Source organism: Festucalex cinctus, chromosome 12 (genome assembly GCF_051991245.1).
Source record: "Festucalex cinctus isolate MCC-2025b chromosome 12, RoL_Fcin_1.0, whole genome shotgun sequence".
Classification (NCBI taxonomy): domain Eukaryota; kingdom Metazoa; phylum Chordata; class Actinopteri; order Syngnathiformes; family Syngnathidae; genus Festucalex; species Festucalex cinctus.
This window is the reverse complement of record NC_135422.1, coordinates 19200559-19218004: the sequence shown is the minus strand read 5'-3', so window position 1 is coordinate 19218004 and position 17446 is coordinate 19200559. Positions and strand designations below refer to the sequence as shown.

Genomic DNA, 17446 nt, shown 5'->3' with positions numbered 1-17446 from the left:
GATAGAACCTCTCCTGTTTGGTCTAGAACTGCTGGTGTTGGTCTTTTAGAACATCTTGTGTTTACCTTCTAGAACATAACAAGCCTATTTTCTAGAACTTGCTTATCGATCATATCCCATGAAATGGCCCGTAGATAACCTTGTGAAAGCCTACTAGAACTTCTCATCTTTATTTACTCAAAATGTTTTTCTTTTCCATGTGATTATCCCGTAGAACATTTAGTGTTTAATTTTATTTCATTTTTTTTTTTATTGTGTATATGTGTGAGTGTGCGTCAGAGGCAGCCCCGGGTTACAAGGTTGCAGTGATAATCCAAATTCAATTCAGCTATCCAAACGGAATGGCAGCCAGAGGCATGTGCGAGGCCTCGGACCTGAGGGTGACGTGCCCCAACGCCCCGCCATCCAAACTTTTCGGGTTCTGACCTTCCGAGGAGACAAACTGTCCGACGGCGAGCGAGCCTCCTCCTCCCGACTCGACAAACTCCACCTCGGAGACGATGATGCTGTCCTCCAGCACGGAGCCGCAGGTCATGCAGACGGCGTCTCCGCGCGCGTGATCCACATCCACGTCGGAGCTGCCGCAGTTCTTGCACGTCGGTTTCATCTTGGCCGCTGACGAGGGGGGGTGCTCTCGCACCCGTCACAGTTCACACTGAACACAATTAGATTTATTTATTTTTTTAATATAAATGTATATCGTTTGAAATAAATTAACGTTAACATGACAAGGTTGCAAAGTGACAGACAGACATTCTCAGGAAAAACAAAGCTCTGACGTGGAACAAAAAAAGCGAAATGCCAGCAAATGTCTGCATAGCTTAAACATACCGTTTGAGGTGGTTTCACTTTTTCTTTGGCTTACAGAGAGTACCATGTGCGTTCCACTATTTCATTGGATTTACCTTGCATTGTTAACAATAATGGTACTGCTAATCACTTAAGAGGACAGTTAAGAATGCATAAATATGAAATTTGAGAAAATACAGATGAAACCCGCCCATTTTATCGTTTATCATTAAAAGGCTATTTCACTTATTTAACCCATTTTTAGTAATAAAAAGTTACGATTTTGTCCGTATAATTAATTTGATACTTTCATTATTTTTCATGCACAATTAATAGTTTTAAAAAACAATTTGACACTTGTTGTCGACTGAAAATGACATCACATGTGCTCAGTGCTTAGGTAACGGCCAATCACAGTTTACGTTTTCTAGGTTTGGTCATGTGACAATCACAAGCTGAGCTGTGATTGGGTGTTACCTGAGCACATTGTGATGTCATTTTCAGTTGATAGCAAGTTGCAAAATGTGGTACTAATTGTAAATGGAAAATAATGAAAATATCACATTTATTATAGAAAAAATATTAACCTTTGACTGCCAAAAATGGCTAAATAAGTAAAGTACCCCTTTAAGAATGGTTACCTTCTTTTCATTGTTCTAAAATGTGACTTTTTGTGACAGGTTGAACAGATTGTTATTGCCATGACAAAGAAAAAAAAATTATTCACTTGGGCCAACTTGTTAGCCGTCGTTCATTGATCCACGCTTTGAAACTTCCTCCATGCGTGTTGACGTCACAGAGACCCCAACGTGACATCCCCCCCCCCCCCCATGACAGCACAATAAAATAAAAATAAAATATTTCGACATGAATTAAAGGTCAGTCAAAATCGACTTTAAAACGGAGTTAAACGCACAAACATTAGGAGAACCGTCGGGGAAAGTGACTATTCTGGACGTACCTTCGTTTTTAGCCGGCTAGCTTACGTGGCACCGCCGCCGTCCGCTACTCGCTCGCTCTCCGGCCACGCGTCACTGCAACTAAAAAAAGAAGTGGACAAAACAGCCCAACGAGGACACACTTTGATCAGAATCTGGATTTTATGTAGCCTGCTGCAAGCTAGCTCAAACCGGGTGGACACTACACACGTGCACGTACCTGAAACCCGGCGTGGATGAGTGACGTGCGCGTGCTCGCCGGACCCCCACCCCTCAAAACACGTTGTGTGCGCGTGTGTGCTTCTCCTTCTCTACGCATGTGTGTATTTAGTACAAGTAGTACTGGACTTAATTTTGCTACGTTGTTAAGGGAGGGGAGGGGAGGGGCACAAACAACAACAACAAAAAAAGCCTCACTTCCCAATGCACGTGTGGTCGCTCGGACGATACCAACTAAGCTTGACAGTGGAGGGGGGTTCGAGTCAGTTCAAGTTGCATTTTAAATGGTAGAAGCCGACCACAAAACAATTAAACAGTTTGGCAGCATTTATTTGCTATATTGTGTTTTTTTTCAACGTGTTCACGTGAGCTCCGCGTGACGTCAGGACCGCACCGGAAGCTCACAAATACGCACGCAAGCACCTGTTCAATTACAAGGCATTACGTCAGATATCTTTTTCAAAATACATACTAAAATTAATTTCAAATGAATGACCGCTTTACTCCTGTCAAATTTTAATGTTCATGAAAATATAGATGTATTTATTTATTTTAAATATATTATTATTTATTTATTTATTATTATTATTATTATTATTATTATTTAAATATACATTACATTAAAAAAAAAAAAAAAAAAAAAAGATATTGTAGCATCAAAACGTCAAATTTCTACTTCCAACTTCCGGGTTTCCACACATCAGCGCCGTTTCCGACGGGACGCGGCCCACACGTCGCAAACCGGAACCGGAATCAAAGCATGACTTGTGAAACCCGACCGGAAGACGGAATTGCCGTCTTTTCCGCGGCCATTTTCCCATTGGCCATAACAAATTAAACATGTGTATTAGTACTTAAGTCTCAACAAACCTGTCCAAAATATGACATTTTGACACCATACTGTCATATTTCTCCCAAAAAGATCTAATTCACAGTTAAGTAGTTTAGTAAATTATTTAACAAATAAATACATATATGATAGCACAACGAAAGGAGTCCAAAGGAGAAATACTGCTTTTTATTCCCAATTGCTGTCAATAAATGAGGTGCTGGTGTATACAAATCCACTGAACGCCAACACAATTGAGCATAGAAAAATACTTTTTAGCAGCAATGTTAAAAGCTGAGTTTGATGGGGTTTTTTTTTGGTTTGTTTTTTTTGTCACCCCCACTTGATTAAATCAAGTGACGAGTTGTCCTTCATCTGCTCGGATTTGTGCTCTTCGTTCGACATCCTTCATCTACAAAACCTCCAAAACGTGTGCATCATCTTCTCAGAAGACAATCAGGACACATAAAAGGGATGCTTTACTAATTTTGTAATAAAGGTTCATTATTTGTGTCAAGGATTTTTTTTTTTTTTTTTTTTTTAAAGGGATCAGGTAACAACCAATCACAGCTTTGAGCCGTGATTGGATGTTACCTCAATGTGTGACGTCATTTTCAGTCGACAGCCAGTGGCAAAAGGACTTTTTAAAAAGGTACTAATCATACATGAAAAATTATTACATATCAAATTCATGATAGACAAAATATAAACTTTTTTACTGTTGACATGATGACCTCGAACTCGAACCCTCGCCTGGACTACACGGCCCACTTTTGAACGGACTCTGCTTGCTAAATATTTCACAATTAAAACAATCATTATTAGCTTAGTAATGTACGTTAAAATACTTATTTGAAACATTTGAAAATGTTCAATATATTTTCAATTCGGCAACTGTCCAAATCTGTGAATAAGTGACATGTTAAAAATGTAAAGTTCCCAGCCAATGAGTTAACAGCACCAACATGTGCAAAATTAAAAAAAAAAAAAAAAAAAAAAAACTGCAAGGGAACATTGAGGAATTCTGTTTCAAGTAAGCCATTTTCAATTAAAACTAAGCACTTATTATAATTGCACTCCAACCTTTTTCAACAAATTTCATTTTTTTAGTTCACATCCTGTCATTTTCAGTGTTAAAAAGTGAATATTTCTGTCTATAATTAATGTGGTAACTTCATTATTTTGTATCTTTTAAAAAGTAATTTTTCACACTTGCTATCGACTTATGATGACATCACCTGTGGTAACAGCTAATTATGGTTCAGTTTACTGACCAAACTCAGAAAACAGGTGAGCCATGGTAGTTAGCTACTTCCTCAGCACGGGTGATGTCATCATCAGTCGACAGCAAGTACAAAAATTACTTTTTAGAAAGGTATTAACTGTACATGAAAAATAATGGAAGTTACCAAATTCATTCTGGACTAAAATATTCACTTTTCACTGCCGAAAATTGTTTAAAAAAAAAATTTACCGTTGGGAAATGGATAAGTCTGCATGTACTCATCATTTTAGGGGCAACACATTAAATGTAGACAGTTTTCATGTAAACAAATGTTGGGCCAGATTTGCATCAAAACATCACATTTCTTAATTAAAATGAAACAAAAATTAAAAATTTCATTTTAAAGAATGAAGTGGTCCGTATGTGTGCCACCCCCCCTTCCATGTTAACTGCAGCCCAGTTCCAACCTTAACCTTCTTAACCACCCACAATTGGAAGCCCCGCCCCTCAAAGGCCCAACCTGAGCATCCTCGTCTGGACGCTTTTTTTTTGTTCCCCAAACTCCTGTCACATTGGAGGGAAAAAAAAACCCCCAAAAAAACAAAAAAAACGCCCTGAGGTCCAAATCACAAAAGGCAAGGAAGACCAACACTGTAAAATAGGTACGACGACGCATGTCCAAACACTTCCTGGACTACATTCCCCACCATTCCTTTCACAACCGACCACACACCAATGTGAAGCCGCCGCCTGCTGAGCGTCGTACGACAAAATGCTAATTACAAGATGGCCGACGTCACAAGTAGAAATAAGTTAAACACGACGAGTACAAAATGGAGGCCGTCGGAGAAAAAGGAGAAGAAAAAAACAAACAACAAAAAAAAAAAGCTTCTTTGGGCATCGGTCCGCGGATGACGACGACTCACTGGTGCTCCCGAGACTCGTAGAGTAGCTTGGCCGCCTGCAAGTGACGGGAGAGACGTTAGCAGTTAGCGGGCGTGACGGACGGATGCGTGTGACGATTGGCGGGGACCTTGTGCATGGCCAGCAGCCATGACTCGGCCGCCTTCTTCTCTTCCTCGCTGGCGCCGGCGTCCAGTCGCAGCTGCTGTACGTCCTGCTCGCCCGACGGCTTGTACTTGACCAGCATGCCCACCGCGCGCGGAGACGTGCCTGCGCAACGCACACAGCACAGATAGACCATTAGCATCAGCGCGGATGCTAACGTGGACGCAGGAGAAGTCACGATTGATGATGCCACAAAATGGGGATGCGGTTTCAAAAACAAAACGCCAGGATGAAACACTTTTAGCATTAGCATTGATACTAACAGTGATGCTACTTATGAACGGAGACCAAAAATATCATGACAGGGCATTAGCTTTAGCACTAATACTAGCCCAAGTCACTTGATGAAACACTTTTAGGATTAGCATCAATGCTAACAGTGATGCTACTAATGAACGGAGACCAAAAATATGACAGGACATTAGCTTTAGTGCTAATACCAGCACTAGTCACTCGATGAAACACTTTTACCATTAGCATCGAGCTAATACTAGCACTAGTCACTCGACGAAACACTTTTACCATTAGCATCGAGCTAATACTAGCACTAGTCACTCGATGAAACACTTTTACCATTAGCTCGATGCTAATAGTGATGCTACTGATTAATGGAAGCCATAAATATCATGACAGGAATTAGCTATAGCGCAAATATTAGCCCTAGTTACTCGATGAAACACTTTTACCATTAGCATTGATGCTAACAGTGATGCTACTGATTAATGGAGGCCATAAATCGACTGTTTTTGTTAATTAATCGTTTTGAAGTGGAAGTCACCCTTAACCATTTCTTGAAAATAATGTTAAAACATGACATTCTGAAGAATTTTACATTTGTGGAATAAGAGTTATGAAGCAAAATTCAGCAGTTTTTATCCATCTCAGGGGGCAGCCATTTTGCTAGTTTAAGATGACTTCACAGTTGCTCAGACAACGACCAATCACGTTTTTTGGAAGCTGAGCTATGATTGGTTGTTACCTGAGCAACTGTGACGTCATCTTCAGTCGACAGCAAGTGGCAAAACGGCCACCGCCTGAGATGGATAAAAGTGGCTGAATTTTGCTTCATAACGCCTCTTCCACAAATGAAATATTAATCAGAATGTCATGTTTAGACAAGTGGGTCTGCATAGAACATATTGTCAAAAACAAATTTTTTTAAGTTGACTTCTCCTTTAACAAGATTTATGTGTCTTGATTACACGTTGGCTAACAGACCTGCCCTACTTGGTAGCCATGTTGGGAGGGGCAACATTCCCATCGAAAGTATTTGAGGTTTATATTTCTTGTCAATGCTATGAATATTCTATTTTATTTTTATTCATCTGCCAATAATATTTTTTTTATTTTTCTTATCTGTTAAGTGTGATTAGTTATAGCTATAATAATAGTCCGCTGTCATAAATTACCTGCCATTCACACTTATGGAACACACTGATACCTTGGATGCTAGCAAGTGAAAACAAACCACAAGCCAAAACAAAAACAGTACAAAGCCCTAGGCTACTTTTACCATGAATGCTAACACTGTACAAAAATCTTAACGTGACTACAGAGAAACTTCATGCATTTCAAAACAAAAACACATTATGATAACGCATTAGCATTAGCGCTAACACTGGACAGAACGCAATGAATGAAGACAGAAACAAAGATGCTCAAATGTAACAGGAGGGATCACTCTTCACATGCATGCAACAGAAAACATTGAGCATTAGCATGAATGCTAATGGTGTTTTGGAAGCCAAAACAAAACATCAGTGGCGAATAAGAAGTCTGATGCAGTCCCAAGGATGGACAGCGAGTGGCGCTAACCTTCGCAGGCGCAACCAGCATCCAGCAGGCCGCCACCAGTGTCCAGCTCATTCTCTTGACATCCCAAGAAGGACAAACCTGGGCCCGACGCGACCAATCAACGCAGCACAAGTGAGAAGAGGCGCAAGTGTTAAGATGCTGTGACCCTGACTTACCAGTTTCATCCTTCCATTCGCAAGCTCTCAACTCAAATCAACTCTAAAATCACATCCAGTTTGCACACTGAGATGAAATGAATGGTCGCCAGGTCATGCAAAAACGAGTGGACACAGAGGATATGTTGCAGGAGTGGTCGCCTGGTGGGGATGCAAAAGTGAGTGTACGCTGAATGAAGACAGAAAAATGGAGATAAAAACGAACGGTCGCCTGGCCACAATGCAAAAGTGAGTGGACACCCAATGAATGAGTGGACACCTGGGTGGGGATGTAAAAGTGATGGATGCCGAATGAAGACAGATAACTGGAGATGAAAAATGAATGGTCGCCTGGTCACGATGCAAAAGTGAATGGACACCCAATGAATGAGTGGACGCCTGGTGGAGATGTAAAAGTGAGTGGACCCCGAATGAAGACAGATAAATGGAGATAAACGAATGGTCGCCTGGTCAAGGTGCAAGAGTGAATGGACACCCAATGAAGGAGCCGTCGCCTGGTGGGGTGTCACAGTGATTGGTCACCTATTGGAGATGTCCATGTGAATCTGAGCGGGCGCCCCGTGAAGACAAACGTGAGACAAAAGACGAGACGCAAGGGGGTAAATGTCAAAATGTGTGAAAGGCGTTCCAGTCCCTCACCTGCGGGATTGGTCGTGTCCGTCAGGACCTGTATGGTGGTGATGCGATTCAACTCCACCTCAAAGTTGTTCTCGCCGTCCAGGAACAGGAACCTGATGAGCGGAGGAGGGTGCAACATGTTAGAGGAGGCATGCATTCTTTATCCTCTGCCACGACTGACTCATTTGACCGGAGCTTTCTGAGCAGTTTATGTAATGTACGCCCCCTGGTGGCCAAAACCATGCACACCACAAACTTGGAAGTTCTATTTCATGATGTCATGACTTTTACCCTTTTCCCATCTTATAAACTCCATCATTGTACAATGATATTTCCTAATTTAGAATGGCTTGTTTTTAAACTTTTTTTTTTTTTTGGGTCTTTCTATCTCTCGAACCGTACGCCCGACGGGGGACATACGGACATCCGGGGATTCGGCTCGACGAGACCTTTCCAACGGCGTTTGTCCCGTCGCTACACGACATTGCATTCTGGAGATAGAAAATATATACTGTATACTGTAATAATTAAAAAATAAATAAATTCCTCATATTTTTCATTCCAAATTTGAGCTGCTGAACAGTTTGAAGGTGGAACAGAAAATACAAACAACTTTTTAGCCGACTGTCCTATAGAAAATTCTATATATATATATATATATATATATATATATATATATATATATATATATATATATATATATATATATATACACTCCTGATCAAAATCTTAAGACCAGTTAAAAAATTGCAAGAATTTGCATTTTCCACTGTTGTATCTTAAGAAGGTTCTAAGTAGAGTTTCAGAATGCAAAAAGAAGAAATGGGAACAAGAGACCAAATATTTTGAGCAGGCAATTTATTGAAAAGAACAATTGAACTGAAATAGGCTGTTCATCAGCTGATCAAAAGTTTAAGACCACATCCTTTAAAAGCCCAAATCTGTGCAAAAATTTGGATTCCATGTCATTTTCTGTCAAGTAATCACACTGTCAAGACCTTTTGATGGGAAAAGCAAAAAAAACTCACTGCCTTCGAAAGTGGCAGGATTGTTGAGCTGCATAGACAAGCCCTCTCACAACGTGCTATCGCTGCTGAGGTTGGACGCAGTAAGACAGTCATTTTGCATTTCTTAAAAGATCCTGAGGTTTATGGATCAAAAAAATCAAGTGGTAGACCCAAAAAAATCTCACCGGCACCGAGCCGGAGGATCCGAATGGCTGCCCATCAAGAGACGGGGCGATGCTCATCCCAAATTAAGGCCATTTCTGGTGCTGACTGCAGCCCAATAACCATCAGACGGCATCTGCAAAGGAACGGCTTGAAAAACAAAAAACGTCTTCAAAGGCCACGTCTCCTGCAACGCCACAAAATTGCCCGTTTGGCCTTTGCAAGGGAGCACCAAACATGGGACGTTCAAAGTTGGAAGAAAGTTTTATTCTCTGATGAGAAAAAAATTAACCTTGATGGTCCTGATGGCTTCCAACGCTACTGGCATGACAAGGAGATGCCACCTGAAATTTTTTCAACACGGCACAGCGGAGGGGGCGCCATCATGATCTGGGATGCTTTTTCCTTCAATGGAACAATGGAGCTACAGGTTATGCAGGGGCGTCAAAAAGCAGCTGGCTACGTGGAGATGTTGCAACGTTCATCCCTCATGACTGAGGGCCCTCGTCTGTGTGGTGATGACTGGGTTTTTCAGCAGGACAATGCTGCAATTCGCAATGCCCGTCTGACAGAGGATTTTTTTCAGGAGAATAACATCACTCTTTTGGATCATCCTGCATGTTCCCCTGATCTAAATCCAATTGAGAACATTTGGGGATGGATGGCAAGGGAAGTTTACAAAAATGGACATCAGTTCCAGAGAGTGGATGCCCTTCGTGAAGCCATCTTCACCACTTGGAGCAACATTCCTACAAGCCTTTTGGAAACACTCGCATCAAGCATGCCAACACAAATTTTTGAAGTGATCAACAATAATGGTGGAGTTACTCATTACTGAGTCTGTTTTCGAGACTTTAATTTCTGTTTTAGGGCTTTTTTTGAGCTATGGTCTTAAACTTTTGATCAGCTGATGAACAGCCTATTTCAGTTAAATTGTTCTTTTCAATTAATTGCCTGTTCAAAACATTTGGTCTCTTGTTCCCATTTCTTCTTTTTGCATTCTGAAACTCTACTTAGAACCTTCTTAAGATACAACAGTGCAAAATGCAAATTCTTGCAATTTTTTAACTGGTCTTAAGATTTTGATCAGGAGTGTATATATATATATATATATATATATATATATATACACACATTTATTTATTTTTTTACAAAAACCCAAATACTCTAAATTGCTAAATTGTGTGACTATTTTTGGTGCAGAGTAACATGCAAATATTTGTTTTTGTTGACCTGTGGTTGTTGGAGAGACGAGAGGTCATGGTTGCACACTTGTCAGACGTGTCCCGAGTGACCAGGAAGGGACTTCCTGTACATTCACACACAAAAACAACAAATCATATACAGATTTTTTATTTATTTTTTTATCATGTTTAATTTTAGCACATTTTTTTCCAAGGGAAAACGTGACATGATGCTTCTCGGTCCTAACAAAAAAGTTAAAACCTTTTTCTTCGACTAACTTACAAGATCAAACACACTTTGCAATGATGTCATACTGCTCATAGCCACTAGGGGTCAACAGTGATATCTGTGTGCTAGCAAGCCAAGCTAGAAGAAGTAGTAACTCGTCACATTTACGCCACATAATATCGCCGCCATTTTGTACCCGATCCCAAATCCATCCAAGACAAAACATGCGTCCCATCTAGGACAGATGTGCTATTACTTCTCTCAATCCAAAACACAAATATTGCGGCAATATCTTCGATGAGAGGCGCTAGCTAGCTAGCTCGTCACGTGACCACTCACCTGCCACGAGCACTTTGATCTGCTTTTCGTAGAAGTCGCTCTCCTTTTGCGACAGCAGGCTGCACTGGGAGCACTGCCGCACCGGGTCCACGAAGCTCATGCGCGGCAGCGCCACCTTCTGGCTGCAGCACTTGTCGCAGAAGCAGCGGCCACAGCGCCGACAGTGGTGCTGCGCGGGGAACGAGACAGGTTTGGTGACGTGGTAAGGGAGGGGGAAAAAAAATAAAAATAAAAAATGAACAGACCTTGCGCTTCATGAAGGCAAACTTGGTCTCGCACTGCATACATTTTTGACACTGAGGAGGGAAAACAGGAAGTGGTTACATAACATGCTGAGAAAAATGGAAAGAAGTGAAATCTGTTCAACAACAATTCGGTTTAAGAACAATTTGGCTCACAAAATACATTGGCAAATTAAAATGAGCTCAGTTCGCACACTAGTTTTTGCTTCATGAACAATTTAAATTTTTTAAATAAATTAATTAGCTGTTTATGTAATATTTGGTTCATCACTTGGATTTACAAACTAAATTCCTTAATATAAATTACCTTGCCGGATATATATATATATATTTTTTAATTTAAAGGGACACCTGACTCATTGAACAATTTTTAGCAGTTCAAAGTTGATATTTTGTCCAGAATTTGATAACATTTTTTTTTTTAATACAATTAATACCTTTAAAAGCAATTTTTTTTCCTGTTGCTGTCGACTGATGATGACATCACCCGTGCTGAGGAAGTAGTTAACGATCAATCATGGCTCACCTTTTTTTCTGGGTTTGGTCAACAAACTGAGCCATGATTGGTCGTTAAACTACTTCCTCAGCACAGGTGATGTCATCATCAGTTGACAGCATGTAGAAAAATTACTTTTTAAAGGGATACTTGACTCATAGAGCCATTTTCAGCGGTAAAAAGTTCATATTTTGTCTATAATTAATGTGATAACTTCATTATTTTTCATGTACAATTAATACCTTTAAAATGTAATTCTTCTACTTGCTGTCGACTGAAGATGACATCACCTGTGCTGAGGAAGTAGGTCACGACCAATCATGGCTCAGATTACTGACCACACCCAGAAAACAGGTGAGCCTTGATTGGCCGTTACCTATTTCCTCAGCACTGGTGATATCATCAGCCGACAGCAAGTAGAAATATAACGTTTTAAAGGTATTAATTGTACATGAAAAAATAATGAAGTATCCACCTTAATTATAGACAAAATATTAACTTTTTACTTCTAAAAATGGCTCAATGAGTCAAGTGTCCCTTTAAAAACTTTAAAATAAAAATTACGTGTATGTTTACAAACTATTGTTGGTTCATCAATGTGATTAGGAACTAAATTAAAAAAAATATACACTTTGCTTTACGCACTATTTGTAGTTCACAAACCATTCCGTTTATGAACAATTTGGTTTAGCAACTATTCAAAGAAAATTTTCAAATACCTCGTTTTATCCACTTTTAAATTCACTGACAAATCAGTTCACAAACTTCACACAATTTGGTTCTTTTTTTTTTAAATTATTATTATTATTATTATTATTATTATTATTATTATTATTATAAGGATCATCTCAGTTAATACACATTTTGGTTCACAATTAGCTTAAGAACAATTTGGTTGACAAATTAAATTTTGTAATAAAAATGACCTTGGTTCACGCACTTACATTTGGTTCACCAACAATTCAGTTTCAAACTACATTCTCAAAAAAATTACCTTGGCTCATGTACTATTTTTTGGTTCATAAACAATTCAGTTTCTGAGCTAAACCGTTAAATAAAAACTTCCAGGGTTGACCTGTTATTTTCTGTTCACAAACTATTTGGTATACGAGTAATTCAGTTTAGGAATTCAAATTTTAAATACAAAGCCAAAACTACCTGGGTTCACACAATGGCTTGTATCTCCAGTTCGTCCATTTTGGTCAAGTGCAGAAAAATGTGAATAGAGAAAATGTTTTTTTGTTTGTTTTTTCGGACGAATGCTGGTCGGTTTTTTATTTTATTTTATTTTAAATCAAGGTTTAGTTCCAATTTTGATCTACAGGGTGCAACCCGTAATTGCACATGAGAGTTTATAAGTGGCATTAAAGTTATTGTAAAAACAAAACAAAAACAAAACAAAACAAAAAAAAACTTGATTAAATTAGTAATCATTAACTTGACAGTCACTTCATAGCGTGTTTGTCTTTTGCGTGTGTAACAAACACTGTTGGTAGCTTTGCCAAAGCAAAGCAGTTACGTCACAACAAACAAGCTCCGCTTTGTCACCGAAAGTACACAAAATATTAATAAAAGGCTGCATCGTGGAGGGGCAGAGGGGGTTGTTGTTATATTTCGAGAATCAACAAGCTTTTATTTTAGTTTGTTAGCTTAGCCAAACTGCCGAACAAGTCCCGTTAAACTTACCGAATTTCGCACGGTTCACACGCCGGACGTTTGTCACACGATTCAAAATAAGAGTTTGGCTTTCACCGCCACAAAAACTGTTCAAAGGCTTTGATTATATAACTATTACACGAGTTTGTTAAACATGATAAGCGACTATAAGTACTTGCGTTTTAATTTAATTTGAGGTTTTGCTCCAATATAGCGAAAATGTAAGCGTTTTATTTTGCGAACTTCAAACGGAAACGCTCAGTCTCCACTAGTCTTTACAGAAGCTTCAGCGTAGAGAAAATTAGATTTAGTCTCACGTCTTTGTCGGGCACCCATCTCGGCTCGTCCAGGCAGAAGGGACTGTTGAAGGCTCCGTTCTCGGCCACCATGCGTAGGCCGCTCGGGCTGCGGACCAGCTTCTTGCCGTCGGGAACCGAAGACATTTTTTTTTGCGCCCCTTTTCCTCTTAGTCTTTTGGCTTTCTATGGAAGGCGAGTGGTACTGGTAGTGACTGCGGACACGCCCCCAGAGCCGCTGGATTGGCAGGTCGGCGGGCCAATGAAGGCGCGTGGATCAGGTCACGTGGTTTAAAGCGCTGCCAGCGCACTGTTTTGGTTTTTGAGTTGGCCGCCACGCCCAGTCCGACACGTTTGCAAACTTTTGCTTTTCGTCACAAATAAACAAATACAACAAAAATGAAAAGTTACCTTTTTTGTGCGTTTATTCTCACAGCTGTCAAGGTTTTAGATGATGGGTATTTAAAATAAATAGAAAGTAAGATCACGCACAGGATTGTAAATGTATTTTTTTTAAATATATATAACTATGATTTCATAAAAATAAAAAAAAAGTACATTACACAGGGATAGCTAAAAAAAAAAAAGAGCAAGGGTGCAAACATGATTTGCTTTTGAAGCACTGGATTATTATTATTATTTTTTTTTAAGATATTTACAGTGGTCGTTCAAAAAAAGAGACATCTGTAAAATATTAGAAATACCCATGGGAGATATTTGCTTTTGCACAAACTATTTTTTTAGATAATAGAACTAAATTCTTCTATTAAAAATAAATAAATAAATAAATAAATAAAACTATTGGCCACACACACACACCCACACACAAAAATAGCCATTAAAAAAACCCCAACAGATTGTGTTTGTTTTTAACTCTACATTTGTTATATTTTAATGTTTTTTTTTAATACATTATTGAAATAGTCATGAACAATATTAGTAATGTCTGCAAAACAAACAAAATAATTTTTTTTTTATTTCGAGACAGTTGGGAATTGCTCATTAGTCAGTTTTTTTTTCCTAAATTAAAAATTAATTAAAATTAAATTAAATCAAAAGTAAAAAAAAAAAAATGGGGAATTGTTTTGACTTTTGAATTTCTCATTTGCCAACTTATAAACTATAGTTGCCACTCAAGAGTTTGTAGTGGACAGTTTTCAAACATTTACACATGTATGGATTTCCTGTCAATGGCATGACATCATCACTGTGCTGCTGCTTGTTGGTTGGTTGTCAGTGCATCCACGCCAAAGGGGGACGAAAAAAAAAAAAAAAAAAAAGACCGATTAACAGTCGCTTTAATCGAGGGGATTTCTGAAGCATTCCCACATATGTTATTGTGATTTTTATTCTCCACACTTTTTTGCCGCGTAACAACTCCCACATAATATATCCAATTTACACTGTTCAAATTTCAGCTAACTTCAAAAATTGACACCTCCCGGGGTATATATCGTATGATTCGACATTACTTAAGAGTATTTGCACAATTCAACTTGTAATATCAACTTTTTTCCCCCATTCATTTTCAATGGGACAGACATTGAACTTTTTCCTAAGTATCACTTTCCATACATGTAACATAGCATCATTACCAAGTGTCTTACACTGCTCGTCGGCACAGTTTGTAAGTGCATTGTCCAGTAACCAGGAGGTCATAATTTCATAATTTATCTCCCAATTTACTTCATAAGCATTCCACATGCATTCAAACTCTTAGCATTCAGCTTTCAGCATTCCCACGCACTTAGTCTAGTTTCACAAATGTTGTTATCATGCATAATTGTAATGTCATCAAGTTTTGGGAAATGACAACAAGCATGGGGAATGACGGCGGCCTTCATCGACATTTTGGACGTGAATATCATACAAAAAAGCAAAATGAGGCTTATTGCACAACCCTGCAAAAGTAACAAAATAAAAGACAAAAAAATAAAATAAAATAAAGCATTGCTGGAAAAGTCTTACGTTAGTCTTTTGGTTGTCCAGATAACACAGAATATTTACACGACAAAGTCCAGTTTGTCAACTATTTGCTTGTAGTCACACTGCAATTATTGCAAAACAAAAACAACAAATCTGTACATTTTTATACTTTTTTTTTTTTTTTTTGCATGAAAATCCACCATCCAGGTCAGACTTTCTTCCACGTCAAAACATTCCCACATTTTACACTTACAATTGCAACTTTTAGCCTTTAACAGTTAAACTTTTTCCATCAGAAAATTACTTTTTTTTTCTTTTTTTTTTTCTAAAATTTTGACTTGCTGTAAAATGATAACTTTTCATGCTAATTTAAATATTTTTATTTTCAAGTAAAATTATAACTTGTTTTCATAAAATTCAAACTTTTTTTGTTGTGAGTGTAGATTTTTTGTTTTGTTTTTTGTTATTTAGAGTTTTTTTGGTCATGTACTTTTTTAAAATTTATTTTTCAGAAAACTGCATTTTTTTTTTTTTAAGATTTTGTAAAATTTCAAATGTAAAATACTGATTCTTTTCCACGTCAAATTAAAATTTTTTCCTTGTAATATTCCAACTTTTCCGTGATGACTGTTGTAATTTTCAGTTTTAAAATTAGGCTTTTTTTTTCCCCCTCCGTGTGAAAGTCAAAACATTTTTGTCATAAAATTTTGTCATGCATATACAATTTTAAAGCCAGACTTCAGAAACTAACTTTTTCTTTCTTTTTGGGTGCTGGCTGCTGTAATTTCAAGTCTTCAAATGAGGACTTGATTGTCATAAAATTCAAACATTTTTTGTCAGACGTATGCATTCTTGCCTTTTTTTAATGTAAAATACCAACTTATTCAAAATGTAAATGAACATTTTTTCTTGTAATATGTTAAGTTTTTGGTGTAATTTCTTGTCATTTTACGTCTCAAAATGACAACATCCACATAAAAAAAAAAGTCAGAACTTTCCCCCATAGAATCACAATTTTTTTTGTTTTTTTTAATATCAATTTTTTTCTGGGAATTAACACATCAGTGCGTGGAAGGACGACCCGAGTGTCCACGTTGGCCAACAATCGTCAGTCGCAAAAAAGTATTCGCTCTTTTTTTTTCTTTTTCTCATTTTTCCCCAGCCAGTTGCGCTGGAACTTGTAAGCAAAATTTTGCGCGACGTTACAGGCTCCAAAAAAAAAAAAAAAAATGCTATTTACAATTAGTAGTAAAGGAAAGGTGGTGGCGAGCGTCAACGCGCCAGGTCAGTGTGGCTTGCGCTCAGGTCGCGACTCTTCCTCAGACGATGATTTCGTTCCTGGATGGCGTAAAAAAAAAAAAAAAAAGAATTACTCAAATGGATCCAAACTTCATTTCACGCGTTTGCTGCCAATGACGGAAAAAGACGTCACTCGTCCGTTTGAACATTTCCTGATCAATTACTGCAATGATGAGCTAAGTCCCATTTTCAAGATTGATTAAATAATCCGAACATTAAATAGAAGCTCAAAGTGACAGTACCGCAGCTGTTCAAAGTGCAAGCAATGGAATCTGACGTCATTAAATTTGTCAACATTTTAAAATTGGAAGTTGAATTTTCAAATCCCCCCCGAAGATGTGCCCGAAAACTTTACATTAGTCTTGTGCAATGTGACGAAAACAAGTTAGCCCGCTCTCATTTTCAGTCGCTCAAATGATGACATAAATGTCACCAAATTAGCGAGTTGGAAATGTTCGCTTGATCACAGAATGGATTATAAATGGAAAGAAATAGCATAAACATGACATCATTCAAAACTCAACTCTTATTATGCATTATAAAGTAGAAAAACATGTTAGTTGAATGGCAACATGCTGTAATCAAACGTTCAAGTTGAATGACAACATTGTCCTTATGATCACACGAAACATATTTTCATATTTTCAATCAAGATCATTTTGCAGTTTTTCTTTTCAATGTCATCATTCGACCACAAAACGTGACATAATCTAATGACAATTATGAAAGAAAAATATGGAATTGTAGAGAGAGAGAGAAAAAGATATTTTAAATGAAGAAAAAAAGTTAATTCATGAGTTTTAAAAAATAAGAAAAGTGAAAATACATGTATTTACAAACAAGAGTTTCAATCAGCAGTCATAATTCAAAGTGACAAAAAAAATCTTAATTTTATGTGAAAAACATTTTAACCATACAAAAAAGTTGGAAATTTTACATGCAATTTGAAAATTT

At 38.0% G+C, this 17446-nt stretch overlaps 3 protein-coding genes across 14 annotated transcripts in view; all 3 read right to left on the bottom strand.

Annotated features, from left to right (window-relative positions):
- brf1a (BRF1 general transcription factor IIIB subunit a) overlaps positions 1-2367 on the bottom strand; it is a 56478-nt gene extending 54111 nt beyond the window's left edge. For 2 of the 5 annotated variants that reach the window (XM_077537950.1, XM_077537953.1), the window contains exons 1-3: positions 1948-2365; positions 1751-1829; positions 427-655 (exon numbers count right to left, since the gene is read on the bottom strand). In XM_077537950.1, the coding sequence (XP_077394076.1) occupies positions 427-607 (181 nt within the window). In that variant the 5' untranslated portion in view covers positions 608-655; positions 1751-1829; positions 1948-2365. The other 3 variants (XM_077537954.1, XM_077537952.1, XM_077537951.1) reach the window with 3 other exon arrangements.
- A 582-nt stretch (positions 2368-2949) lies between these two features.
- zfyve21 (zinc finger, FYVE domain containing 21) lies at positions 2950-13506 on the bottom strand. Of its 2 annotated transcripts, XM_077539560.1 has the most exons (8): positions 13289-13506; positions 10823-10873; positions 10578-10746; positions 10059-10134; positions 7678-7769; positions 6884-6961; positions 5034-5173; positions 2950-4961 (listed from the first exon to the last, which is right to left on the bottom strand). In XM_077539560.1, the coding sequence occupies exons 1-8, from the start codon at positions 13412-13414 to the stop codon at positions 4923-4925; spliced, it is 771 nt and encodes a 256-aa protein (XP_077395686.1). In that variant the 5' UTR covers positions 13415-13506; the 3' UTR covers positions 2950-4922. The 2 variants fall into 2 exon arrangements, with proteins under 2 accessions (XP_077395686.1, XP_077395687.1); XM_077539561.1 differs by lacking the exon at positions 6884-6961 and having other exon boundaries at positions 13289-13502.
- Positions 13507-14599: 1093 nt separating this feature from the next.
- klc1a (kinesin light chain 1a) overlaps positions 14600-17446 on the bottom strand; it is a 34441-nt gene continuing 31594 nt past the window's right edge. For all 7 annotated transcript variants that reach the window (XM_077539609.1, XM_077539612.1, XM_077539607.1 and 4 more), the window contains one exon: positions 14600-16531. In XM_077539609.1, the coding sequence (XP_077395735.1) occupies positions 16466-16531 (66 nt within the window). In that variant the 3' untranslated portion in view covers positions 14600-16465. The remainder of the gene's footprint in view (positions 16532-17446) is intronic.